The sequence below is a fragment of the Myodes glareolus genome, chromosome 22 (genome assembly GCF_982192425.1).
Source record: "Myodes glareolus chromosome 22, mMyoGla1.1, whole genome shotgun sequence".
Classification (NCBI taxonomy): Eukaryota; Metazoa; Chordata; class Mammalia; order Rodentia; family Cricetidae; genus Myodes; species Myodes glareolus.
In genome coordinates, this window is record NC_142047.1 from 11,563,497 (window position 1) to 11,591,270 (window position 27,774).

Below are 27,774 nucleotides of genomic sequence, written 5' to 3' on the forward strand. Positions count from 1 at the left end.
ACCTTGAACTTCTGATCCTCCTGCCTTCACCCCCATATGGTAAGATTACCATGTGTGCCAACATGCCTGGCGTGCCCTCCAAGTGCTAACCGGGCCCAGCCCTGCTTAGCTGATGGGATCAGGCTGTATGGTCATAGTCCAGGATGCCTGGAGTGTGATACAGGTAGAGAGTAAAGCTCCCAGCTTGTAGAAGAGATAAGTACCAAGCAGTCACCTGATCTGCTTATTATATATTTCTCATTCTATATAGGAATAATGCAGAAGGTAAACCTAGGCCACCAGGCAACACAGTCAGCTCTCTGCCCCTGAAATGTCAGTCATTGACGTGACAGGAAACTAACTTCGAACTGTCACCCTCAGCAGTTTAAGCTTTTAGGGATCTTGACTCAGGATGAACCAGGATTTGTGGTTTTGACACTGAAAAGAATTTCAGGAGTGGCCTAGATGGCAAGGATATTTCAATAGGCTCGAGGGTGAGGAGATGTCTATGCAGTGAAAGCAGTCGCCTGAGGCCCTGTTGCCAGTGCCACCAGCTGAGCCCACCACCCTGCTGTTCTGATCCTCTGCAAGCCTGAGCCTTACACTGAGTCTTGGCATCGATGTGGGAGGAGCCATGAGCAAAGAACTCCAAAGCTATGCTGGCTTCTGGTCAACTGTGATTGGTGCATGACTCCGTGACCTCACAAGGAACCATTGTGATGAATGAGAGAGGCCCACCTATATTAGGCACCGCCTGGGCCTAGACCTTGTTCTTAGGCTGCAGTGAAACCGTTGGTTGGCTACAGAGAACTTTACTCTAGATTTTTTTTATAGATTTTATAGATTTTGATTTTTATTGTGCGTCTTTGGAAGTGAACATCTGTGATCACCACTGACCTGAACATCGTGAGTGTGCCTCCCAGTGGGGGGCGGGTTTGTACCTGAATTTTGACTGACTTTGTTTAGATTTAGTTCATGCCTGCTTCAGTTTATTTCCTCATCAACCATTTTCTGTTATTCTCTATACATTCATCTTTGACATTTCATACATTGGTTTATTTCTCTACCTAACTTTTGTTAAGTTAGCTGTAAAAGATAAGGGATTTGGTCGTGCACTCGGAGCATACCCACCTGCCTTGTTACTTTCCCCGCCATTTCCCTGTGGTTATAAATCCTCTTACCACGTTAAGACTCTTCTCCTGCCCACCATGCCACTCATCAAACAGAACACGCTCTGGATAGTTTGAGGGACGACAGTTTCCTGGTGGCCTCGCAGTGGCTCAGACAGGCCATCATCCTTTCAGTGCCCACAACTGCGAGTTTAAGGGAAAGGAACTGAGTGTCCTGAGGGTGGAGAGGAAGAGGGCTGCAGTAGTTGGAGTCATCAGAGAATTTGAGGGTCTGAGGGAAAAGGACCTTGAAGAAGCCTGTGTGTTCACTATCTAGTCCATAGCCTGTCTCTAACACAGGTTAGCCCAAAGCCACCTGAGTCCACTCTTTTTTTTTTTGAAAGTAATTTTATTAAATTATAAAAGTTTCCATTTCCGCCCCTCCTCCCAACACCCTCCCACTCCCCCCACTCTCTCTCCTCCTCCCTCTTCGTCCCTAAGGGCAGTCAGGGTTTCCTGCCCCTGAGTCCACTCTTGTTGGTACTGCTGCTGTTATTAAAGTCCAAATGTCCTCAAGGTTTGTGTGGGAGAGGTTTCACACCTCCTCAATTCTCTGGATTTCTGGTCTCTAACGGGGTGCTGTTCCGAGCATTGTAATACCCTATGGTGGTGGAACCCAGCAAGGGGAATTGAGTCATTAGAGGCAACAGGACATAACAAAGCCATGTAAGCAGCGGCTTCAGACCCATCTTCCCAAGTCCCCAGACATGGATTCCCTGTCCTCTGAGAGTCTGAGCCATAGCACAACCTATGGAACAAATGTGCTTCTCAGGGAATTGGTCATGGCAGTGAGAAAACCAATGCAGTCCTGGGAGACAGAAGGTGAAGTGGGTTTTCTTTCTTTTTTTTTTTTTTTTGGTTGTAAATAGCTGTGATTGGTTCATTTCCAGCATGACCTCACTGGAGCCATTATGAGGAGTTGCAGACTCGGCCCACATGAGGCCCTGGCTGGGTTTGGGGCTTCTTGCTCTGCAGAGAAACTGTAGCTTGGTTAGCTGAAGAGTTCTTGAACTAATACATTGATTCACATAAACCTTGCTATTACTGATCTACGAAAACCGACGCTGTTCATTTGCTTTGACATCCAAACAGTGAGTTTGCTTCCCAGTTTTCTGGTTTTGATTTCTGTCGCTGAGGTGGTTCTTGACTTAATTTGTGCTTTTCATTCAGTTTCTCTTTACTAGTCCTGTATATCTATTCTTCAGCATGATTCCTTGACATTCTTTAAATTTAATACTTCTGGTTTTCAAAGTTTATTAGTATGGACATGCTTTAAAGCCATCTCTTTCATCCCCGTGTGAAGGTTTATCACATCTACCTGTGCCATCTTTTATCTCACAGATCCTTTGGAGCACTTAAATGCTCATCTACCCTGGTAGCTATCTTCCACACTTGCTATGTTGCACCCCAACACCCGGCAAAAAAAACCAAAAACATGTCATGTGTACCATGAGGTACAGTCCATTTCATCACAGCATCCCAGTGTCGGGGAGGGCTAGCATCCTTTAGATGACCGTCTATATGAGTTTTAGATAAAGGAACTGAAGGTGCGAAGTGTGGAGACGATGTCTGTAGTCATCAGAATACTTAGAGAACTTTAACATCCTAGTGCAAAGGGCATTGGGGAAAACAATAGGTTCATTCTCTAACTAGTCCATATCCATGTCCCTAGCAAAGGTCAGCACAGAGTTGCTGAGTCTGTCCACCTTGTTACTATATCACTTGTTACCTTGTTACTGTGATACCTGATTACTATGTTCTTAAAGTCAAAGTGTCCTGCTCAGGTTTGATAGGGAGGTACTCACACCTTCTCATGTGTCTGAATGCCTGGGATCTAGCAGGAGGTGCAGTTTGATGCAGTTTGGGGAAGTCATAAAAGCCCAGGGCATCAGGAGCAATTGAGTGACTGGATGCACCAGGGACCAGCCAAAGTCATGCACCCAACTTCTTTAGATCTATCTTCCCAAGTCCCCAGCTCCTCATCTGCCATCCCTCCCTGGCCCCTGAGAGCCTGAGAGAGGGTTTCCCTTTGTCATTTAAGCTGTATTTTGTTGGGGATTTGCTCACAGCCTTGACAAAAGTTATGTAGTCCCTGGAGCAGGGTAGAGAATCATCTTTTGGTCTTTTTGCTGTTACTAGTCCATTCCTTACTGTGACATCACAAAAGGCCTTTGTGAGAAGTTATCAAAATCTCTTCTTATAAAGCCCTGCAGCAGACTGCGGTTTGTCTTGATGCTGCAGAGAAACTCTTGTTGGATAGAGAGCAGCCAGACTTCTATACTTGACCTCATAAACTGGAATCTCCTAATCTCTTGAACCTTGACATTGGGAGATTTCCTCTTTGTTGGCTGGATTCTGTGTTCAGTTGTTATTTTTGATACATACACGCAGTGCTTTTTGTTGAGGCACAGATTTCTGCTTATGTGTTCATTTTGCTTAATTGTTCCATTAAATATTTTTTGCCACATTTTACTTTGGTTTCATTTTTTCTTATTTTAAACCTTATCTGTATGAAATAAGGAATACTTCTATAGATGTATACAATGACCTGGGATCCTTTTCATCTGCTCTGTGACATTACAGCTGCCCCTGGTGTGTGCCCCAAAGCCCCCCATTTCAACTAAGGTTTGAGCTACTTATCCACAGCTCTATTCACCATTTCTCTGGAACTGGGAGGAGGGTTTTGCAGTACGAACCTCATATCTATTTCTTCTTCAGAGAATGACAATACTTGATGGACCTCTTCACTTGATCTCCTTACATACTTGTTAGTTTCCCCATAGAATTGTCCTAGGATTCCCTGTTAAACTCTCTGTGAATAGGAAACATCCTAGCTGTCATGGATTGTTTGAATTTGTGTGAAGAAGCAAGGAATCTGATAACAGATGTACAAGTGGATATTGGTCAAGGACACTGGAGTACACTTAATCCTCTGTGTGTGTGTGTTTGTGTGTGTGTGTGTGTGTTGTGGTTGTTGTTGTTATGGGTTCAGCCTCAGGGTTATTCTGGCTTTCAAGACTATATTTGCAATGACCTTTCTTCGTCTCTTTTTGATGCTTCCCGGGGAGCACTGGTCTCCATTGTCAGGAAAGACCCATCATGCACTCTGTTGGTCCTGGGATGTCCTTGCTAACAGAAGTTCTGTTTCTCTTTCCATCTCATCCCTAAATCGATCACATTGTTTTATAACATCTGGAATTGATCCTCATGCCCAGGGTGGATTAGCTGGAAGGCAACAAGTGCTATGTAGGTTTAATAACATCTTATCAATGTTAGTGTCTCTTATATGATTCAAGAAATCTCTTGCTTACAGGAGTATCAACTGTTTAGAGTCAGTTCACATCACACACACGCAGGGCTCCCTAGGTCCTACTTGTCCTTCCTTCATACTTTATGTCTTGTCTCACATTTCAAGAGTTTGAATCTTCTCTCTGGGTGATGCAGGTCAAGGGTTTGTCAGACTTCATCCTTTCAAATCACCAGATCCTTGTTTCTTTGGTCTCTGATTCAAACTCTAAGAGACCACTTATTTCGTCTCTGCTCTTTCTTATGCTTTCTCATAATTGTTTTGGGGTTTGAGTTGACATTTATTTTCTTTTTAACCTCTGACCCTAAGATGTGTCATTAGGAGGGTTGAGGTAGCTAATTTATTGATGACTTTCATGATTTAGACATTTGGAGCAATAACTTCTCTACTAGACCGCTTTTGTCTTTTTCCTTCTAGGATCTTGTGGTGGTCCCATCCCCCACCTTAAGGGTGGGGGTCATGGAGGAGGAAAGTGGAATACTGTGGCATAAGAGCTGGCCGGTTTTGTTGGCCTCACAGATTTATTCTGAGGAGATGGAGAGTACTAATTCGAATGAAACTGATCTTGACAGTGAGTCAGAGGAGGACTACTTCTCCTGCATGGAGGATTTAGACATGGAGGATGACAGCGGAGAGGCTGAGGTGCAGGAGAAGGGCAGCATCAACATCCATCGTGATCCCCCAAGTCACACTGAAGACCCTGAGGTCATGAAGGGCACTGGCCTCAGCAGGGAGAATGAGGGTACCATAGGTGATGGCCCAAGAGAAGGCATAAAAATTGATGTAACAGATTGTGATCCCTTGAGCCAGAGTGAAGTCCCTGAGGTGACCGAGGGCACTGGCCCCGGCAGGGATATTGAGAACACCACTGGCCATGGCCCAAGCCGGGACATAGATATTAATGTAACCTATTGTGATCCCCTGAGCCACAGGGAAGACCCTGACATCACCAGGGGCACTGGTCCCGGCAGGGATACTGAGAACACCCTAGGCCATGGCCCAAGCAAAGATATAGAAACGGATATAACATATTGTGATCCCCTGAGCCACAGGGAAGACCCTGAGGTGACTGAGGGCACTGGCCCCAGCAGGGATATTGAGAACACCACTGGCCATGGCCCAAACCGGGACATAGATATTAATGTAACCTATTGTGATCCCCTGAGCCACAGGGAAGACCCTGACATCACCAGGGGCACTGGTCCCGGCAGGGATACTGAGAACACCCTAGGCCATGGCCCAAGCAAAGACATAGAAACAGATATAACCTATTGTGATCCCCTGAGCCACAGGGAAGACCCTGAGGTGCCTGAGGGCACTGGTCCCAACAGGGATATTGAGAACACCACTGGCCATGGCCCAAGCAAAGACATAGAAACGGATATAACCAATCGTGATCCCCTGAGCCATAGTGAAGACCCCGACGTCACCAGGGGCACTGGCCTCAGCAGGGAGAATGAGGGCACCATAGGTGATGGCCCAAGCCAGGGCACAGAGAATGATGTAACATTTGGTGGTCCTGTGCCCCCATGTCTATATCCCAAAGTCATCATTATCCCTGGCCCCCCCTGGGAGAGTGAGGAGTCCCTGCACCCTCTCCTGAGCCAGAGGGAGGAATATGAAGAATCCGTGGGCACCCCGCCTAGCCCAAATGTGGACCGTGAAGACAACTTGCATGCTGAAAACCAGAACCCTGACAGAAAGAAGAGATGGCGCCTTAAAGGGGTGAGGAGGCAAATCCGTCGTCTGTGCTGCTGTTTCTTCTGTTGCCTCCTCACCCCAACGGAAGGAGCCCCAACCCCCAGGTGAGGGACAGGGAGAGGTGGGAAATGGAGTCCCAGTGAGACCGGGTAGACAAGCCCAGTGATTTCTTGTGTATTTGATCTTGGCTTTTGCCAAGGATATGCTGCACCAGTTATAGGACATGAACCCTAATATCTGTGACCCTAGAAGGAGCTTTCCCACTCTACCCCTTTATATGGATTTGGGGGAAGTTGAGCCTGAAGCAGACAAGCAGAGGATGCAACCAGGGGCAGCGGAGGGAAGGAGAGGGGTTTGGGCTTTGGGAAGGGAGATCAGGTTAGGCAAGAGGAATCATGTAGAGAGCTGTGGGACAACAGGCTAGCCCAGTGGTGAGTCCTGCCTGTGTCAGAGTCACTAACAGAGTCCTTTGCTTGTGTCTCCTTTCAAGGTCTGAAGAACAGGCCTGGGGCCATGGTTCGTAAACCATGGCTGCTGTTCGGCCTGGTGTGGCCTACCAGCCACAAGAGGGGGCCAGGCCGGAACAGAACATTTGAGAGCCATATACCTGAAGTCATCACGCCTTGTGACACAAGGCTAGCTCTCTATCCCTCCTCTCCCTGCAGTGGGAGCTGTTAGCTCCCGCAAGGTAAGCTCATACTTGTCCCAGCACTATGGCTGGACACAGAAGTCAGACACACGGCCACCCTGTTTTAAAAAGCCAGCCGTCCGACTTCTGCAATCCACGTTATGCAACTTCATGTTCCACACGATATGGGGTCTTCATCAAATCATCCCATAATTTTTGAAGATCCTTATTGATAAACAGCTGTAAAGAACTCCATGTACAGGGCAGAGAGGAGGAGAGGGGTCTGTGGGACAAGGCAAGAGAGAAGAAAATCAGTAAGACAGTGAGGGGGACAGGGCATGATGCTGGGGAAGGGGAGGGGTCTGCCCATAGGAAATTCCAGTTCCAGTCAGGCAGCAGAGAAAAAAGAGATGAGCAGGTAGGGCAGGAACAGGGACCGTGGGCGGGCTGATCAGGAGAAACTCCCTGGAGAAGAGATATATGGGGTGCAGGGCATGGGTTCCCGGGAGCAGAAGACCATGTCTCCCTAGGTTCAGGCCAACCCCTTCCCAGGAGCCTCCTCTTCCTGCTCTATCCAACCACAGGCTGATCTGGTAGCGTCTACGTCCTTTTCTTCACAGCCTCCTGCCACCAGGGTCCATGCTGCCCTTCCCATGTTCCAGAAGTTTAGAAACTGTGGTAGTATTTTTATCCCAGTGAATGATTCTTTCCCTCTGATTGACTAAAATTACAGGACTTTTTTGGGTACTGTGAAAAGGTAACTAGGACTTGAGAGGACTGTGGAACATCACTGCTGGACAAGGCCTGTGTCCTTGGCCGGCTTTGTGTCCAGTGATGACATCCAGGGTCTAGATTGGGGAAAACAGTCACTGTCATGGAGCTACAAGGTATCAGCCAGTGTTATTGTGTACATTCTTGCTGAGTGAGGTGTCTGCAGAATCCTCATGGTCACCATGCAGGTTGTGAACAGCTCTGTGTCAGTGAGAGCTTCCCAGCTGACAGGGAATCCAGGGTTCTTGTCTGAGGTGATTATTTGGATCAGTAGTTCTCAATATTCCTAATGCTGCAACCTTTTAATACAGTTCCTTATGTTGTGGAGACCCCCCAAAAAACAGTTACCTTTGCTCCTGTTTCTGATCTTAGGTGAGCCTGTGAAAGGCTCATTCAATCCCTAAGGAGGTTGAGACCCACAGATTGAGAAGCGCTGAAGTGATGAATTAGTTTGAGTTCTCTGAATGTCTCTGTGTGGAAGATGAGTTTCTGAAGCCTGATCTTAACGGAATCCACCAATGAATCGGGCTTTATGTCTGCTGAGAATGCTGGCATTGGTTTTTCTGAATGTGGGTGTTGCATCAGCTTAGCAAACAGCAATCTACGTCCTCAGCCACCGCATAGCACAGCTTGCACACACAGTCTCTGTGGCAGCCTACAGTGCCGAACTCTAGTGTTGATGGGGCAATGGGTCAGCAGGTCATCCTGAGGAGGGCTTGATACTTGTCTCCCTGTGTCATGAATCATTTGCCAGATACCCTAGGCCCTTTGAGATAGGACCTTGGTGCAGACAGATACCTATTCTAGCATTCACTTACTGAATTTGCCCATTCTGCTGTCAAAGCACTGTGGCCAAGGCCACTTAAGTGAGAAATCATGTTATTTAGGGGTCCACAGTTGCAGAGGGGGACAGGACATGACCATCCTGATGGGAATTTAGCAAAAGGAAGACAGTCATGGCATTGGAGCTGGAGGTGATAGCTGACACTGATTCTCAAGCGACACACACACACAGACAGACAGACAGACAGAGAGAGAGAGAGAGAGAGAGAGAGAGAGAGAGAGGAGAGAATGAATGGGTTTGGCTGTAGAATCCCTAAAGCTCTGTGACCCCTACTGACACTTCCTCCTTCCAGGCCATACCTCCTGTTCCATATCCAAACATGTTCATCCACGGGGGCCATTCTCATTCAACCTAAGCCACATATTAACCAGGATGGGGAGAGGAAACACTCTTGGGTGGCATCGCCCTGAGTTCTGACTGTCGCTGTCCCCACTTTTCAGCTCTCCTTGCTCTCTCAGAGAGCAGAAGACACCACTGTCTCTCTTGAAAGTTGCAAACCTGCACTTCCATACAGATGTCTGGAAGACAGAAGAGACCCTTGCACTCCAGTTTTATCTGCAATGAAGATTCTTTAGTGGAGCCCCTCACCTAGAGGAGCCTTGTTTGGCTCTTTGCACCCAGTTGGATTTTGGAACCACCTCACACGGTCAGAATGGGCTAGATAGTCTCAGAAAAAGAACAACAGGCACACCCCTCAATCCTCATTGGGAGACACAACATACAAAACCATCAGTGATCTGCCTTATGTGACAACGGAAGTCTGACCACAGTGGCAGCCCGTCAACCAACCCATGCCACAGCCTCTCTGCCAACTTGCTGAAAAAGGTGGGGCATTCAGCATTAGTGTCTTCCTTCCCCTGACTATCAGACATAGTAGTCATTGTGAACACAAGTCCTGGACCAGCACAGGGCACCATGGAGTTTAGGGAGTGCCCTGTCAATCAGCTCCTTGTGTTGGTAAAGCCATCTAATCAAGCAAAGGATGATCTTCACAGCTTTCTCATGAGCCTTTGGAAAGCAGGGGGAATAGCAAACTCTGTGTGACTCTGACATCATGATCTGTCTCCTGTCAATGTGAAGCTGAATGGGGGGCAGGTGGGCAGGTGGCCAGAGAATTCAGGCTGAGCACCATGGAAGGTTAGAATGGGACACACATGTCTGGTCAGCTCTCCCCAAGCAACGACTGTCTAGCCAGGGACAATGTGAAAGAAATCTGTCCCTGACAGACAAGGTTACAGAATCCATTAGGGACACCATCCAGTAAAGCCAGGGCACTTCCTTTCAAGGTCTCGAGGGCACCAGCCTCATTTGCCCTTCAGTCTTACCTCAGGAAAACATGTGGTGGCTTCTCTGCCCCTTTCAGACAGCAAATCCACACCGCTCATTTTCACACAAGTCAAGAAACCTTTTTGTTGTTCTTTTTGTTTTTGTTTTTGCTTTTTAGCCAAACTTCCTGATCCCCAGGCTGCTCACCATGGCAGGAAATGGATAATAGCCTTTGGTCTTCTTTATCTTGCAGGCACTTGTGAACACATCCAACCACAAGCTTTTCTTGCTTTCCATACAGTGCTCCAACAGGGGATTGACCACCACACAGGGTCAATTATTCATTTGTTACGTTGACAACATTAGGCTCCTGAGAGATATCATGAGATGAGAACGTAGCCATCAAATTGCCCTCCTAGTGACAGGAATAACTCACTCCACCAAGTGCTCGCTCTTCAAACGTGAGGGCGTGGGCTCAGAACCAGCTGCCACATAAAAGCCTTGAAGGCCAGTGGGGGCGCATCATCCTACCTCTATGGAGGTGGAAGGGAGAAGTCCCCTTTTCATCCTTGTACAGGTGATCTAGAGTTACTGAGAAGTCACAGGTTCAAGGAGAGTGTCTCAGGAAGCAAGGTAAGTATGACACTTGAGACCCTCCTACTCACACAGGAGTGGACACAGGCAGTGTTACAGAAGACACATATGAACCCACACACACACAAAAGTTGGAAGGCCTGAAGAAAAGGGAATAGAAAGAAACATGAGTGAAGGCTTCATCTTTCATAAATGATTGTTCTTATGTGTGGGATCGATTTCTCAACCTGCAATAACTGTGATTTTGTTCACAGCATTCTAGCGAAAGGTTCCTGCATAATTGTGGTTTCAACTTCATTTTTTGTCTCCTCAGATAAGTCTGCTGAATATCACGGGTCACTTGAACCTATGAAGACCAGCGTGGTAACCTGTTGTAAGCTGCCTCTGTGGGACGGCAACAGAATGGCATCCTTAGCTCTGTGTGGAAGCCTTTCCCACTGTTACTTTTTACTTGATGTTGGCACATCAGGACTATGTTCCACATTTTACAGGCCTGACACAGAATTTTTCCGTTTACTATTTCATTATTCAATAAATAAATTCCTGTTTATTATTTACTTTATTAAATGTTGACTTGATTTTTATCGTGACCCATGGGGCAATATTATGCAGGCCATGATATTGTAATAGCAGCATAATTTATATATAGAAAAAAGTTGACTTTGAAAATCCAGATTTTTGTATACATAAAACACAGCCCTTTCTTTTCCTACTGAGAGCAGCACTGTGCACTCTGGAAAACTTTTCCCCACTACGGAACTCCACAGTTGGCAGCTCCCTCTGGTCCCCATCAGCAGTGGGCTCTCTGCCCAGCCTTCAGTCCAATACCAGGGCAGAAAGGGCATTCAGGTCTTTCATGTATGGATGATCTACCAGGATCTGGTCAATCTTCAGTTTTTGCTCAGAGTCAGGGAAGATCTTCAGCAGGGCCGCCCTCAGCTCGCTGGTCTCTGCGGAAGATCTCTGTGCTGGTACGAGAAGGTTCTGCTGTATACTGGGAACGGTGGCCAGGGGTGTGAAGTGGGGCTGCTGAGGAAGCCAAGGGCCCGAAGAGGCTTACTGGTTCCAGGATGGAGGCTGGTGGCTGGTGTTGGCTACTTGGGTGTTGGGGCTCCGGAAGCCAGGATCAAATGTGCCCACATTTGGCAGGCCATTGAGCAGCGACTGCATGTCTCTGCAGATAAAGTGACCATGGTGAGAGCGACAGTGAGAGAAACCCTGGAAAGCACGTATGTAACACAGAGGATCTAGATGCTAGCTAGTTCCATTGTTTTCTGAAGGCCAGAGAGCCAAGGGGATGTGAAATCAGCCCCACAGAGTGGCTCACAGGGCACCCGGCACCATTTCCAGACCAATGAGGGAACAAACACCTCTGGGATGGACAGCCCCGCCCGAGTCTGCTGTCTGAGGGTGGGCCACGGTTGTTGCTTCTGCAAGGTCCCTGCTCATCTGGAGGGTTTTATTCTAGGCAGTGTAGGCAGACTGGGGAGAGGAAACCCTCTGGGCAGGGGCAACTCCAAGAGGCTCCTGGAATCCCTGTCTCCAGTGAGGTCTGGGTGGGGCAAGTGTGCTCTGAATGCGTGTGCACATGGTGTTGTCTAAAAACTCCCACCAATTTCAGCTGTAGCTGAGAACTGAGGCTAACAGTGCCATCAATGTCAGAAGCTTGACAGCCTGCAAAAGCTCCATTAACATTAGCGGCATCCCCTCATGAAGGAGTGACAGCTGGTGGCCACCAGGCACTTTGAAGATGACACTAGGTGAGAGGGAAAGGACCAGCAGGGCTGATCCTGTCACCAGGCTACTGAAGGAGGACCAGGTAGCAAAGAAGTCACCTTTAGTTTGACCTGGGCCTCAGCTCAGCATGGGGCCCACACACAGCCTCAAACACAGGCCTTGAGGCCTAAAACGCCATGAGGATTTCCCATAGAGGAGGTGGGGTTGAGGGGTTGGACTGGGAAAGCATACAGCAGGCTGCCATGTTCTTGGACCGAGTCAAGGCCTTAACAGTGTGATAAAACCCAAAGGCTCCCAGAGAAATGATAACAAGGCCAGGACTCTCCAAGTGTGTCGGTCTCCACTGAAGAAGATCCCTGGGTGAAAATCAACCCACCGCAGTGCACCACCAAGTTCAAACTGATGATCTCAAAGGCTTAGGCTACAAATGGCCAACTAGCAGCCTTGAAAGATGGGACAGTGTCTATGTTCTCATTTTAGGGACCTAGACCAACCCCATACAAAAACCTGCCACGAGATCCATAAAAATACAGCTCACTTTCGTTTTCAAAAAAAAAGGTCTGCCACTAGGTTAGCATGAAGGAGGCTGTGGTTAACAAGGTCACCTGGGAATTCTTAACGTAGAAATAACCTCTACTTCTCAGTGGCAGACAATAAAGCGAGCAGGCTTTCCCATGCAGAGATGGTAAACAGTAGCTGTGGGCCCTCACCCTACTTCCCACAGCGGTTCCGAGCAGGACACAAGTTCACGGCAGCACTGGACACTCAAAAGAAACGGCTGCAGAAAGTGCATGGAAAAGCATCCCACACAGAGATCCCAGGGAGCAGTGACCTGCAAGTTAGCACCACCTTGAAAACCTGCTTCTGCCGAGCCCCTCATGAATGTCTGTGTGCTCTTAGACTAAAATGAAAAGGAGCCCCACACAGGGCAGGCCTAGACCCTGGCACATGAGGCAGCGGCAGAGGATCAGAGTTTGAGCTTAGCCTGCTGACTCAGAGGAAACAGTTCTAAGGCTGCCAGGCAGGCAGGCAAAACAACACTGAAAAAGATCACACAGAAGATCAGCCTTGGGCTGCTTCCTTGACTGGCTTCTATACCGGTCACACAACGCTAACCCTAGAAGACATTCAAGTGCCATTCTAGTTTTCAAGGACAGCATTTGTTGCAAAGCACGACATTTGGTTAAAATAAAAAATCTTTCACATCCAAGAAATACACAGAAATACCTAAGAAAGCCCTCCTTGCGAAGAAATTCTTCTAGCTGAGGTCCGTTTCTCCCAAGGGGGTCATCGGGAACCATGAACATGTCCCCCACGAACGTGTACTGAAGCAGCCTACAACACAGAAAGTCACAGTGCTGACCATCAGTCCCCTTCACTGCTGAGGAAATGGAACATTCCTCAAAGGAGACACCCCACCTGGGGACGTCAGTGAACATTCCCAGTCAGTGCTATCTGCCTGGAGGGGAAGAAGCCCCACATGCAAGTGAAAGCGTCCTAACTTCTGTAGTGAACACAGTCATGCAAGAAACTCCTCTCAGCTGTCCGCAAGTCTCATCCAGACACCAGCCAGGTATTCTATTTTCTACCAGATGAGAAAACATGATTAAAAATTTCTGCTTGGGAATCAGCAGGTGTGCCATAAAGTGAAACTGGAAACACATGCTCATAGGCAAACCTCTGATTTAAAAGAGAAAAAAACATCATACTTGACAGAAAAAGCCAGGGTAGATCCGGCATTACTCATTCAGGGCAGGGGACCTCGCCCTGTTCAGCAGGAAAGTCTTGTCAGGAACACAAGAGACCGTGGGGTCTAATACACACAAGAAATAAAGTACTGACTGGGCATGGTGGCACATGCTTTTAATCCCGGCAGTCCAAAGGCAGGAGAGAGAAAGCCTGTGAGAGCTATATAGTAAGCTCTTCTCTCAAATAAATGAATGAATTAAAGTGAAGTAAAAAAAAATCTTAGCATCTATGTCTGTGATGTACATTTTGGTATCCAAGTTGCTTCTGCGAGGTCTAAAAGCAGTGGGTTTGTGTGAGCCTCCTTGTGTGCAGACTTGTGTCTAGCGCACACCAGTGTCTGAGAAGTTCAGCAACTCATCAACTGTGCCCACCAGGTCACACTTTCCTCCACCCATTACCAAGACCTTCTGAGCAACACAGAGCTCAAAATGACTCAATTTAATTTACTTTCATCCAAGAGTCTGTAGCCAAAGTTTCTCTTTCTTCTAAAAATTTAAAGTTACATTGTTTCCTTATTTGTGTGCCCCCAACTTTGGTTCTCTCTTTCCTGTGTGGTTCTGGAGACTTCCAGGTCCTCAGGCTTGGCACATCTCACCAGCCCAAGCTTTCAGAAACCCTGTTAGGATGTAGCAAGCTGTGAGTCTGAGACAAGGGCCGACTGGAATCCGAGAGACACGTGTGTTTAAATGTGTTGCTTACCCGCACTGCCCTGAACATTCCCTATATGCTTCAGATCTACAGCAGATCTGCCTTATCCCTGAGCCACAGCACAGCAATCTCCCTTCTTGTGGGAAGCAGCTGCTCAAGTGTCAAGTCTTCTGTGGGCTCATGGAGGCCAGCATTCACCGCTTGTCAGCAGTTCACGACTGAACACGTTCACAGTGGCAGCAACAAGAAAAGCTGCACGCTAAACTCATGGAAAACACCAGCCATCAAAACTAGACTTGCCCGTGCCCGCAGTTAGGTGCCCCCTCCCTCGGCATATTGCTTTTGGGCTACGTTCCTGCTGGAGTCACAGTACCCAGAGCTGACACTTCAGACGGCATGAGGTCCCGTCTTACAGGTGCTCCGAGGAGGCCCCCCTTCACCCTCTCCAGGGTCTACCATCTGGCAAGCAGCACAGACAAAATGCAAACAAGAAGCAAACACCAAACTCCTGATCAAAGCAAAGTAAAAAAAGGTTACCTTTTTGTAATAATTTCTCTCTAGGACACCAACTCAGTCACGAACTCTCTGAAGTTATCATTTGTTACAATTATACCCCCAGTTTTGTCTGCTAAGTGTAGCAGGAACCTATGGGTACAAGAGAGTTCAACATGAGCAGACAGCATGCCTCGCTGAGAGAAGCTGGGCTATAGTGGAATAAGAAAACAGCCACTTTAAACAAGGTCGGATACAGAGAAGTTAGGTCCCGTCCACTGAAGACGGATAAAACGATAAGCATCTCTGGAATCATCAGTGGGATTATAAAACACCTTTTTTTTTTCATGCAGTCCAGTTCTACAAAAAAATGATTTCAACTGATTCCTACATTTTCTAGAACAGACCCACCAATAAATCGTGGTGACAGTGCATGAAGACGTGAGCCAAGGACAAGCTAAAGGTAAGAGGCCTATGAGATACTTCAGCTGAGTTTACTTCAGTGTTAGCTGACAGTCAGCTCTGCAATTTTCTAAAGAACAATCACAAATTTCTGCTTTGCTTTAAGAAGACAACATCATTTTGGCCTAAATATAGATAGATTCCCTCGATTACAAAAGAACACGTGGTGACAAAGTGCCTTTTGTGATCTTAAAAAAGTTGTGGTGCTGGGATCAAACTAAGGGCCTGACAGGCGAGGCAAGCATAAGTGAGGGCACAGTAAAGAAACCAAGATGGCTGCTCCGTGGCTGGATGGCTGGGGGAAGTTTTTACAGTGTGGATAGGAGAGAGAGAACAGCCAGATGCATCTGGAAGAGTCCAGAGCAGAGAGGGAAAGCAGACTGGCTGTGGATCCTTCTCAAATATGTTTGGGGGGCAGGGGTCAGTGGAGACATGACAATAAAGAGAAGTTGGAAAGAATGAATATCGAGAGGGGCTTCTTTGCCATTCCAAAGAGCGTGTTCTCCAGTTTGGAAGCATAGTGCAGGGGAGGGGGAATAGTGAGATTAGCAGGGGCTTGGATAGTCATAACACATACAAGTTACTAGGGATGGAGGAGCCTGGAGGTTAGTTTGGGGCCTGCTATGTAACCACAGGCACAGCCAAAGGAAGCGGCCCTTTCTGCTAGGCAGGAATGCTGCACGCGGGAGCCTTCATCTCTGACAGCACTCCTTCTACAGTCCAGCTTAAGCAGACTATATGACCATGACTGCCATTTTGGGGTCACCCACAACCTTCTGGAGAACTGGGGATCCCGTTGGACTCTATCACTAAACTCATAGCCCTATATGTGAGAGGGTCTTAACTCTCCTAGGTTGGCCTTGAACTAAAGATGACCCTGACCTTTCGGTGCTGGGATTCCGGGTGTGTTCCAGCACACAGGGTCTCATGGACACACAGTGATGAAAGAGAGTAAGAATAAGGAATAAAGAATATTGTTCTGTTGCTGAAGATAACCCCTGTCTAAACCCTCTTAAAACATCGTGAGTAGCCAGGCACAGCAGTGCACATCTTTAATCCCAGCACTCGGGAGGCAGAGGCTGGCAGCTATCTGTGAGCTTGAGCACAGCCTGGTCTACATAGTGAGTTCCAGGACCAGTCAGGGCCACTGGTGAAAACTATCTAAAATACAAACAAAACAGAACAAAAGCTGTGAAAGGAATGGACGTGTTATTTCTTGAGCATGAACAAAGACAGTGAAACAAAAGCCCAGTCACTGGACTCTGAGGTGCAGGCGGCCGCTCTTCTCCACAGTGGCAGCGACTCCTAGGCGGGACTGAAAACAACTTAACAGTTTCCTAACTCTTAGGAACTTGGGGAAGTTGGACTTGTTTTTATTTTCACCACCCTCACTTCCCAACAGGAACTCACAAATTCCAGGCCAGCTTAGAATTCACTATGTAACTGAGCATGACTTCGAATCCCTAATCCTCCTGCTTCGACCTCGAAAATTCTGGGATTACAGGTTGGAGTCACCACACTTGGCTAAGGTCTTTGTTAATAAACATTTCAGTTCACTTCTAAAGGGCACAACTGTCAATGGTGCTATGTGCTGTCAATAAAAGCAGATAGTGAGGCTTCCCACCAGGACACACAACTATGCTCTCTGAAACCCAGAGCAATAGAAACCCAGAGGAAGCTTCATCTGCATGCCTGTTCCTGGGTTCGAATGCCTTGGCTGTGAGAAAAAGCGGTGGATGTAGAGGCCTGAAGGCTTGTCCTGTGCCTACTGGCCGACTTGCTTTTCCACCCGAGCACTTCGGGGTTCCTGAGCCTGTGACCATGCGGACAAGAACTGCCCTTCCAGGACAGATTCCCAGGAAAGCTCCCAACCCGTGTGCTGCCCTCCCTCAGCTCTTCTCACACCGCTCTTTGACAGCACCTTGAATGCACCCCATCTAAGCCCATCTCTTTCCTGTCGGTGAGGGAATGTCTGCAGAGCTCCTACATCACCTCTTTCCCATCCCACCACATAGCAGTGTGGGTAACACGTGAAGCACCGCCTTCACTGGAAGGGGTGGGGATGCACAGAACAATGCAGAGAAGGGGCAGACAGCGCAAGGGCAACAGACACCACGCTTGTCACTACTTACACGACAACACCAGAATAGAGTTGCAAAAACTACATATCACCGGGGAAGCTTGGAATCCAAATTCCTCCTTTTGGGAGGTGAGGATCTCACCAGGTGACCCTGGCTGGCCTGAAATGCAGAGATTCACTCAGATCTGTGATTTACATAGTGAATTCTAGGGCAGGGCAGCATGGTGAAACTCTGTCTCGGAGGGTGTGTGTGTGTGTGTGTGTGTGTGTGTGTGTGTGTGTAAATGGAATAAAAAGGAAAACCAACTACATATATCTGCCTTTTCTCACTTCAGACATACTTCTGCCTGCTTCTGCCTCCCAAGTGCTGGGATTAAAGGTGTGTGCCACCACTACCCAGCTTGATTTAAAATTTTTATCTTCTTACTGATTTGGGGGTATGTGGGGCTGGGGACTGAACTCAGGACTTAGACATGCTAAGAGTGTGCTCTGCTGCTGAGCCACACTCCAGCCCTACTGTGCTCTTATCTGAGTACACAGAACTGAGTGGGTGGTGCATGCCTGCAGACCCAGCACCCAGAGCTAGAGGCAGGAGGATTGGAATTCTAGGCCAGCTTCCACTACACAAAAATATAAAAACTGATGCTCTAAGCCCGCTATCCTGGTACGAGGGAGCCTGAGGTAGGCAGACTGAACGTTCAGGCCTGGGGCTAGGGAGATGGCTTAGCGGGCAGGAGAATATGCTGTGTGTGCACAAGGACCTCAGTTTGGATTCCCAGAAGCCATGGAAAGAGCTGTGCACAGCTGTACACCAGCCCTGGAGGGTGGAGGTCCTGAGAGTTTGCTGACTGGCCATGCTGCCCGGGATCATTTGGTGAGCAGATGTGGCCTTGTGGGCTTGGACTTCCAGAGCCACGACCAAAACGTGAGCAAGGGGGCAGGCAACAAAGGAGGGGGCCTGACATCCTTCCTCTGGCACACCCACCAATGGGTGAGTACTCCTGGAGGTTCATGTGTAGATACTGCACACAAATATGCCACACACACACACACACACACACACACACACACACACACACACGGGAGGAGGGAAGAGAGGGAGAAGAGGAAGAAGAGGGAGGGAAAATGAATGAATCACAAAATGAGTTCAAAGTTGGCCTGGATAATTTAGTGAGACTCTATCTCATAAGGAGGGCTGGGGATATGGCTTGGGTGGTAAAGTGTTTGCATACAGATAGCTGGGTTCCATCCCCAGGACCCAGGATAAATAAATACAAACTAAAAACCAGATACTTGCCCAGCATGTACAAGGCTTGGGTTCTAATACCAAGTAAGAGGGGAATGTTTACTGTGCTAGGGAGAGGCAGTGGCATGACTAAGTCTAATCTTTTACGTTTGTTGTTGTCGGTTTTTTTGTTGGTGGTGGTTTTTTGTTTTGTTTTTCTCTAGACAGGGTTTCTATGTGCAGTCCTGGCTGTCCTGTAAACCAAGTTGGCCTTGAACTCAGAGATCCACTTGCCTCTGCCTCCTGAGTAAACCATATCCAGTTTGGGGAATATCATTAGTAACGGAACTCAGACAAGCAACCCAGTGATCTGTGACAGGAGCCTGGGCTACCCTGACACCTGACAGAGGCTACCTGCCCTTTCCCCCCTAGTCCACTGCACATGTGGCTTTATTGTTGTGTGTTTCTAGCCCCTTATCCCAGCCATGGGGGTCCCTGAAGCCCCAGGTTGGGAGAGCAGGATTGTGGCCCGTCTAGACGGGTATGAGCACAGTGACCTGCCACTTGGAGGATTCATTAGCAGTATGGGGGTCCTCCATGTATCCCTTTACTTTGTGACCCAAGGCAGGTGACAGTAGGGTCAGAGAGTCTTTTTCAAGGCAATCCTTTCTTTGGTGTTTTGAGGCAGAATCTTACTCAATAGCCAGGCTGGTCCAGAACTTGAAGTCCGTCTGCTCCAGCCTCTGCAGTGCTGGGGTCACTGTGCGCTGTGGCAGTAGCTTCCTCTGCCCTAGCTTTAAGGGACTCTGACCAGCAGAGTTCCCGTTCACAAACAGGAGGTAGACAGCAGAGAAATGACCCATTTGGTTTGAGTCACAGAGACCTTGGGGCTGTTACGGTGACAGCCTTCATCGTGAGGGACACATCTGCCTGGCCCCCCACCTCCACCTGTGTGGCCCCCTGGAGCAGGACTAAAGTCCCAGACACTGGAGGCTTGGTTGGAGATGTGACTCAGTGGTCTACCTTTTCTGTAGTGTCCTACTTAGCTTTAACTGTTAATTTGATACAGCCTCGCTAGAGTCGCCTGAAAGTAGAGTATCAGCTGAGGGACACCTAGATCAGATGGGCCTGGAGCATTTCTGTGGGGCTGTTTGGATGGCTGATGTAAGAAGGCTCCACCTAGGGCGCTGGAGAGAGGGCTCAGTGGTTAAGAGCATTGCCTGCTCTTCCAAAGGTCCTGAGTTCAATTCCCAGCAACCACATGGTGGCTCACAATCATCTGTAATGAGGTCTGGTGCCCTCTTCTGACCTGCAGACATACATTCAGACAGAATATTGTGTACATAATTAATAAATAAATAAATAAATAAATAAATAATTTTTTTTTTAAAAAAAGAAAGCTCCACCTACTGTGGGCAAGCGATCCTGGGCTGTACAGGGAAGCTCGTTACCATCTGGGGAGTTTGCTCAGTGCTTAGCAGCATTTGTTGATTTCAGGGACCCAGGTTCAGTTCCACCACCCACCTGCAACTCCAGCTCCAGGGGATTTGATGTCTTCTTTTGATCTCTGCTTGTAGGTGGTACCAGTACATCCAGGCAAGACTCATTTGCATAAAATAAACAAAATAAGCCAAATAAAACAAGAAACAAACTCTTTTGAAAAATAAAATAAAGCCAGGTGTGATGGTGCACACTTTTAAACCTTGGGAGGCAGAGGCAGGTGAATCTCTGTGAGTTCCAGGTCAGCCTGGTGTATAGAGCAAGTTCCAGGACAGCCAGAGATGTTATACAGAGAAGTCCTGTCTCGAAAAATCCAAAACAACAACAAAAAACAACAATAGAACCAAACAAACAAACAAAAGCAATCTAGCTAAAGTCTGGAGAGATTGTTTGTGGTTAAGAACACACACTACTTTTGCAAAAGGGCCAGGTTTTGTTCCCAGGACCACAACTCCCTGTAACCCAAGCTCCAGGAACCCGAGGAATCCGACAACCTCTTCCAGTCTGTGCAGGCACCAAGCACACACACGATGCACAGACACCACCCAGACAGAACAGTTGCCAGGTGTAGTGGTGTATGCCTTTAGTCCCAGTGCTTAGAGGCAGAGGCCAGCCTGGCCCACACAAGTGGCAGGTGGTACATGCCTGATGCTTAGGGTTGGTTCTCTCTTCCCACTCTATGGGTCTGGGAGGCTGGACACGGATTCGCAGACCTGGTGACAAGCCCTTTGTTCACGGAGCCATCTCTCGTGGGGTCTCCTGCACCTCTGGGACAAGGTCTCACTGTTCCTGGCGCTCATTCCTTTGTCTAGACTGGCTGTAAAGTAAGTGAGTTCTAGGGATCTGTCTGCCTGTTCTCCAGAGCTGTGTGTTTCACATGTCCAGCTTTTATTCAGATACTGAGGATCCAAGCTCCGGTCCCCATGCTTGGGTGACAGGCACTTTAGTGACTGAGCTGTCTCCCCAGCCCCTGGTTTCTTCTGCTCTCCCTCCCCTCTTATGATGGTTCAGACATGCTGACTACTGTCTTAGGTATACTAAACATGGCCCTGCTTCAGGACCTCTGAACAAGTCATTTTCTCTGCAGTGACTGTTCTTACATATGGCTGCTTCACACAGCTCTTTCAGGTCTGTGTCCAATGTTTTATTAAAGAGGCATACTGAAGATATGGTGGTGGTACACACCTTTAAATCCCAGCACTCTTAGGAGGCAGAGGCAGCAGATCTCTGTGAGTTCAAGGCCAGCCTGGTCTTCAGGGTAAATTCCAGGAAAGCCAGAGAAACCCTGTGTTGAAAAACCAAAGGGGGTGAGGAAAAAAGGGGCGCATTGAGGGACCTACCATCTCTTTACATTTTATTTTTAAGAGGGTCTCACTGTGTGGCCCTGGTTCACCCGGAATTTGATATGTAGAGCAGAAGGCCCTCAGACTGACAGTTCACCTGCCTCTGCTTCCCAGTGCTGGGACTAACGACATACTTCACCACGCCTGGCTTTTTTTTTGGGGGGGGGAGTTATTTTTAAGAAAGATTTTGTTTTTGGGTGTATGATTTGCTTCTTTGTATGTGTGTACCATGTGCATTTCTGGTGACTGTGGAGGCCAGAAGAAGGTTCCAATCTCCTGGAATTGGAGTTAGGAGGTTTGAACCAAACCTGGGTGCTCTGAACTGCTGAGCCATCTCTCCAGGCCTATGAAGGTTGTGTGTGTTTGCAATTTAATAAAGTTATTATGGAGTCGTAGATGGCCTAGAACTCACAGGTAGGCTACCACACCCTAGCAAACTTCCCATCTTACCCCTCAGCTCCACTGTGGTTGGATCAAGTAATTAATGTTCATGTGTGGACAGAATTGGAAATGGATTCTCCCTGAAGTCTTCAGAAAAGAGCTCAGCTTGATTGGCTCAACTTTGGCCTCGTGGAACACTGAGCATAGAGCCATGTAGACTGCCTGTGTTAAAGTGCTATTTTTTTCAGATTTATTTTACTATGTATACAATGTTCTGCCTGCATGTGTCCCTGCAGGCCAGAAGAGGGCACCAGGTCTCATTACAGGTGGTTGTGAGCCATCATGTGATTGCCGGGAATTGAACTCAGGACCTCTGGAAGAGCAATTCTCTTACTCACTGAGTCATCTCTCCAGCCCCACTATTTTTTAAAAATGATATGTTTTATTTAATATAGGCTGAACCTCAATCAGATTAATTCTATTCATTTATTTGTGTGTATGTGCCTGTGTGGGTTCTTGTGAAGGTCAGAGGAAACTTGTGGGAGTCATTCTCTTTTTCCACCATGTAGGTCCCAGGGATCAAAATCAGGTTGTTAGCCTTTAGTCCGTGTGTGTGTGTGTGTGTGTGTGTGTGTGTGTGTGTGGTGTGCTCATGTGCTCTGTGCATAGGTGTGTGCACAGGTGTGTGCTCTGTGCACAGGTGTGGGGTATGCTTTGTGTATACAGGTGTGTGCTGTGTGCTGTGTGCACAGGTGTGGGGTGTGCTGTGTGCACAGGTGTGGGGTGTGCTGTGTGCACAGGTGTGGGGTGTGCTGTGTGCACAGGTGTGGGGTGTGCTGTGTGCACAGGCGTGGGGTGTGCTCTGTGCACAGGTGTGGGTGTGTTCTGTGCACAGGTGTGGGGTATGCTTTGTGTATACAGGTGTGTGCTGTGTGCTGTGTGCACAGGTGTGGGGTGTGCTGTGTGCACAGGTGTGGGTGTGCTGTGTGCACAGGTGTGGTGTGCTGTGTGCACAGGTGTGGGGTGGGCTGTGTGCACAGGTGTGGGGTGTGCTGTGTGCACAGGTGTGGGGTGTGCTGTGTGCACAGGTGTGGGGTGTGCTGTGTGCACAGGTGTGGGGTGTGCTGTGTGCACAGGTGTGGTCCCTCCATGCAGAGGCCAGAGCAGGACTTGGGGTGCCCTTCTCTAGTTCCTCTCTATCTACTTGAGACAGGGTCTCTTGGAGCCTAAAGCTCATGGTTTTGAGTCAGCATCTGCCTGTCTCTGCCTGCTAATACAGGAACTACAGCAGAGCCGTAATGCTCTAGGTTTTGTTGTTACTGTTTTTTTTAGTGTGTGTGTGCGCATGCACATGGGGATTTTCAGGTCCTCAAGTTTGCACAGCAAATGCTTTTATCCACGGAGCCGTCTTCCCATCTCCCCTGCCAAGATGTTTTGTTGTTGTTGTTGTTTTGAAGACAGGGTTTCTCTGTAGCTTTGGAGCCTGTTCTGGAACTCATTTTGTAGACCAGGGTGGCCTCAAACTCACAGAGATCTGCCTGTCTCTGTCTCCTAAGTAGTGGGATTAAAAGCGTGCATTCCCTCCACTGGTTCTATGGCCGGGTTGTTGGATATGAACATCCCCCACGTCAGTTCATCACCAGCTGGTGGTGCTGTTTGGGGAGGTTTTGGAACTCCCCCCTCCCTGCCAGTTGACCCTCTAGATAAGGGGACTGCTAGGAGTGAATCCCATTTCCTGTACTGCCAGCTCCCTTGGGGTGGATGCATGCGATCAGTCAGTCTCCTGTTCCTGCAGCAATGTGTCCCTGCTGGACTGTATCCCTCTGAAACTGAACCAAAATAAACACCTTCTCTCCCAAAGTTCCTTCTGCTGGGTCAGCAACAAGACCCACTGCCCACTGTGTCCGAGCTTCTGCACCACAAGGTCAGAGCCTTTGCCAGTTCCCTGCCACCTTCTCGTGGCACCGCCCACTGTGTCCAAGGTCCAAGTAGCTTCCTGAGCATCTGCAACACAAGCTCAGAACCTTCGCTAGCCCCACCCCCTTTTCTCATGGCCTCTTTCAGTTTAGACTGCATCTAAGAACCTGATTGTGCCAGTGCCACACAGAAGGGCCATCAGTTTCCCCAAATCCTGCAGAGTGGTAGTGTGGAGGAACTTCCCACAATGTGCAGTGACCTCATGGGAGAGCCCAAGACAACACGTGCATTCCTGACTTGGCAGGAATCTTACAGTGTTGGTATGAAACACCTGAGGTGATCACCCAGGGCCTTCCCCTCATATTCCGGTCAACATGCAGAATAAACTTAAGACAGAGTGGGAAGCTAACCTTAGAGACTAAAGGACACCTCTCAGCAGGACATGGTGGCACGCCTTTAATCCTAGCACTCAGCGACTGGGGCAGGTGGTTCTCTGTTAGTTGAGTCCAGCCTGTGGCCTCACAGACATAGTGAGTTCCCAGATAGCCAGAGCTACATGGAGACCCAGTCACAACCAACCAACTAGCCAAACAAACAACAAAAGCCTGATTCAAAATAAATCCAGCTTGGCATGGTGGCCAGGTTTCTAATGCTAGCACGCAGGAAGCAGAGGTACTCAGATTTCTGTGAGTTTAAGCTAGTCTGGTCTGGAATAGCAAGCTCCAGGCCAGCTAGGGCTGCAGAGCAAAAGCCAGAAAAGAAAAATAAGAAAGAGAAAAAAAGAAAAGAAATCCCAGCACTCAGGAGGCAGAGGCCGGCAGATCTTTGTGAGCTCAAGACTAGCCTGGTCTACATAGTGTGGTTGACATAGGACAGCCAAGGCTACACAGAGAAACCCTGTCTTGAAAAACAAAACAAAACAAACAGAAACCAATGAAAACAAGAAAAATTTACCAGTTAGTATAAAAGATTGAAAATTTCAAGAAGAAATGAAACGGGAGAGAGCTGGAGAGATGGCTCAGTGGCTATGCACACTTACTTGAGGCATGTGAGTCACGTGGTCACATGTAAATTAATAAAAATGAATTAATTTAAGTTATAAGCTAGTTAGAAACATGCCTAAGCTACCATAATTAGTAATAAGTCTCTGTGTTGTGATTTGGGAGCTGGCAGGAGGAACAGAAAAGTCTGCCTACAAATGGCGCCCATGTTGGCTGCCAGATGCGTTTATCTAATTATTCTTTACCAGTAAAAACTCAGGAATCAGATATGTGGTAAGCACCTGAATGATTAGAGAAGTTACCAGTCACCTCTTTTCTCTCCATCCTTCTCTAAGACCCACTCTACTACTTCCTGTCTCTCTATCTGTTCTCAGTCCTCCAATCCTCCTAAACCTCTATGGTTAATTTTAGTCAGTCAGTAGTTTAGCTCCACCCTCTGTTTCAAAGCAAAGTTTTGACAGTCTTGGAAGTGTCAGAATGCAATCAAAATATCACACAGCACTTCCTGCTCCTGTGAAGGACCCGCTTTTGGGTCTCAGCATCTATAATGGGCAGTTCACAACCGCCTATAACTCCAGTTCCTGGGCATATGACTTCCTCCTTGGACACCAGGCACACATGTGGTGCACAGGCCTACACAGTTTCTCTGTGTAGTCCTGGCTGTCCTGGAACTCACTCTGTAGACCAGGCTGGCCTTGGCCTCAGAGATGCACCTACAGGGATTAAAGGTGTGTGCTGTGACCACCCGGTTTGCGTCCCTAGAATTGTTAGCACTAAAATAAAAGAAGCAGCAACAGAACTGAGATGAGAGCTGGCAGCCTGCTCTGCTGCAGATCAGAGCCTCACATGGAATAAACGGCGACAATGCTCCTTTCGGGACGAAGGGAGCACTGGACATCCTGCCAATATTTAGAAAAATAGGGAGCCCAACACCACTCACAGTGCTTGGGAGGCAGAGGCAGGGGGATCGCTTTAAGTTCTGGGCCAGCCTGGACTACAGAGTGAGTTCCAGGATGGCTCCGACTACATACAGAGATTGTCTCAAAAAAAATCAAAATAAATAAGTTAATTAATTAAAAAAATAAAAAATTAAAGAATAAAGGGAGAGATGCCAGCAAATAAGAAAGAAAGAAGGATGGAGGTTGTGGGAGGACAAGGATGGAGCCCGAGGACTCTAACTCTCTCAGTTGCTCACACTGTCCTCCTCCTCTTCTCTATGCAAAGGAACACAATTCTGTTTCAAAGGAGGAGACTCTGATGCTACTCGGGCTCTCTGATGATGGGGTCTCTCTCTCTTGAGAGCCATCAGAACTCTTGGAGATTTTTTATTTTTTATATATATATTTTTTGAGACAGGGTTTTTCTGTAGCTTTGGAGCCTGTTCTGGAACTTGCTCTGTAGACCAAGAACTGTGGTCTTGAACTCACAGAGATCTGCCTGCCTCTGCCTCCCAAGTGCTAGGATTAAAGGTGTGTGCCACCACCACCCAGCTCAGAGATTTCTTAAAATTACTTTTATTCAAGTGTAAGTGTGTATGTGTGTAAGTGTGTGTGTGTGTGTGTGTGTGTGTGTGTGTGTGTTGGAGGGCAGAGGAGGTGGGGAGCAGGCTGCCATACCGCACATATAAGAGAGAGGAAACAACTCTTAGCAACTGAATTCAGGTCAGTCAGACTTGGCGGCAAGTGCTGGCCCTGTGGCCAGCCTGCCTCTTTATAAAGACTGGGGCCCTAGCTAGTTCAGGACAGTAACTAAGGTCAGATTAATGCAGGCCCTCAACCTACCTCTTCCCACTGGGCTGTCTCCACAGATTCGACACCCTTCTGATGTGGGTCAGATCCTACCTCTTCTCTCTGGATCCTGGGGGTGTCTCCCTACTCAAAGGCCAAGTCAGCTCAGTGGGACCCCATGTGGTTCCTACTCCCTGCTTCACTCCTTCCTACCTCTTGGGGCTTTTGGGCGCAGGCTGGTCTCAGCCCAGGGCTCCTTTTCCCTCTGAGAACACACAACTCATTGTGCTGCTGACTTCAAAGATGGGCGGGAGTGCAGGGCTCTCCTCTGTAAGGTGCTGCATCCCTTTGGCTGGAGGGTAAATGCTTACACAGATACAAGAATGAGGACAAGGACAGGGGTCCCTCAGACAACTCTGCTGTCAGTCCGAGCCCACCCCACCCCTCCCCCAAGTCTACAGCTTGCCTTACCCTTAGCAATCTTGATATCCAGGGCTGTTCAGATCAGAGCCATGAGGGTGGAGTTGAAGTGTACTGTGTTGTCGTCCACTACAGGAAGATCCATCCGCAGGAGTCTCTACAGAAAACCCCAGGTGAGGACAGTCATTCTTGGGCCCTACCGGCATCTTGCAAGGAAATTCCAACCCAGGGAGACCCAGAAAGAACTCTGAAGCTGGGGCCACTCTCCCTGTGGTCACCTAAGCCAGTGCAGAATTTCTCTGACCCCACTCCTCTCCAGGGCTTTCCACACTGCTGACTCCACCCCATCCCTCTCTTTTACCTCTTTTCTGTTTTTGAAGACAGGATTTTGCTAATAGCACAGGCTGTCCTTGGAACTTATGGCAATCCTCCTGCCTTGGCTTCCTGAGCAGCTGGGATGCCAGAGCATGCCACCACTTCTAGCCCAAGCTGGTTTTTTTCTGTTTTAAATCCCACCTTTGGGACCTGAGGTCTAGGGGTTCAGATTCTTGCCCTGCCCCAGAGTACTTCTCAAAGGCTCCCTCTTATGTCCACCCAAAGAGAAGAGCAGAAGGCAGATGTCAGCAGCGTGTGCGTGCAGCAGTCTCGCGGTGGGGTCCACGGCCACAGCCGCCGCTCCCCGCCCCCACCCCCTGCTCAGCCCACAATGGGCAGATGATGGGCACCCAGCCCCAGCATTCCATCCTCAGAAGCGGCAGGCATCTCCCCACGCAGGCCCCCTTGTGGACATGCAGCGAGGCCTACACAGAGCGGTACAAACGGGCACATGCAGA

The 27,774-nt window shown here is 48.3% G+C and overlaps 1 protein-coding gene across 1 annotated transcript; it reads left to right on the top strand.

Annotated features, from left to right (window-relative positions):
* Positions 1-769: 769 nt before the first annotated feature.
* Positions 770-10,816, top strand: LOC148118414 (uncharacterized). The gene is made up of 5 exons (XM_087900346.1): positions 770-885; positions 4,873-6,260; positions 6,647-6,844; positions 8,840-9,224; positions 10,573-10,816. The coding sequence occupies exons 2-3, from the start codon at positions 4,915-4,917 to the stop codon at positions 6,678-6,680; spliced, it is 1,380 nt and encodes a 459-aa protein (XP_087756472.1). The 5' UTR covers positions 770-885; positions 4,873-4,914; the 3' UTR covers positions 6,681-6,844; positions 8,840-9,224; positions 10,573-10,816.
* The last annotated feature ends 16,958 nt before the right edge of the window (positions 10,817-27,774 follow it).

Coding starts and splice junctions, on each gene's coding strand:
- LOC148118414 (XM_087900346.1), top strand. CDS start 4,915: ATGGAGGAGGAAAGTGGAATACTGTGGCATAAGAGCTGGCCGGTTTTG. Junction 6,261..6,646: donor GAAGGAGCCCCAACCCCCAG/GTGAGGGACAGG, acceptor TCTCCTTTCAAG/GTCTGAAGAACAGGCCTGGG.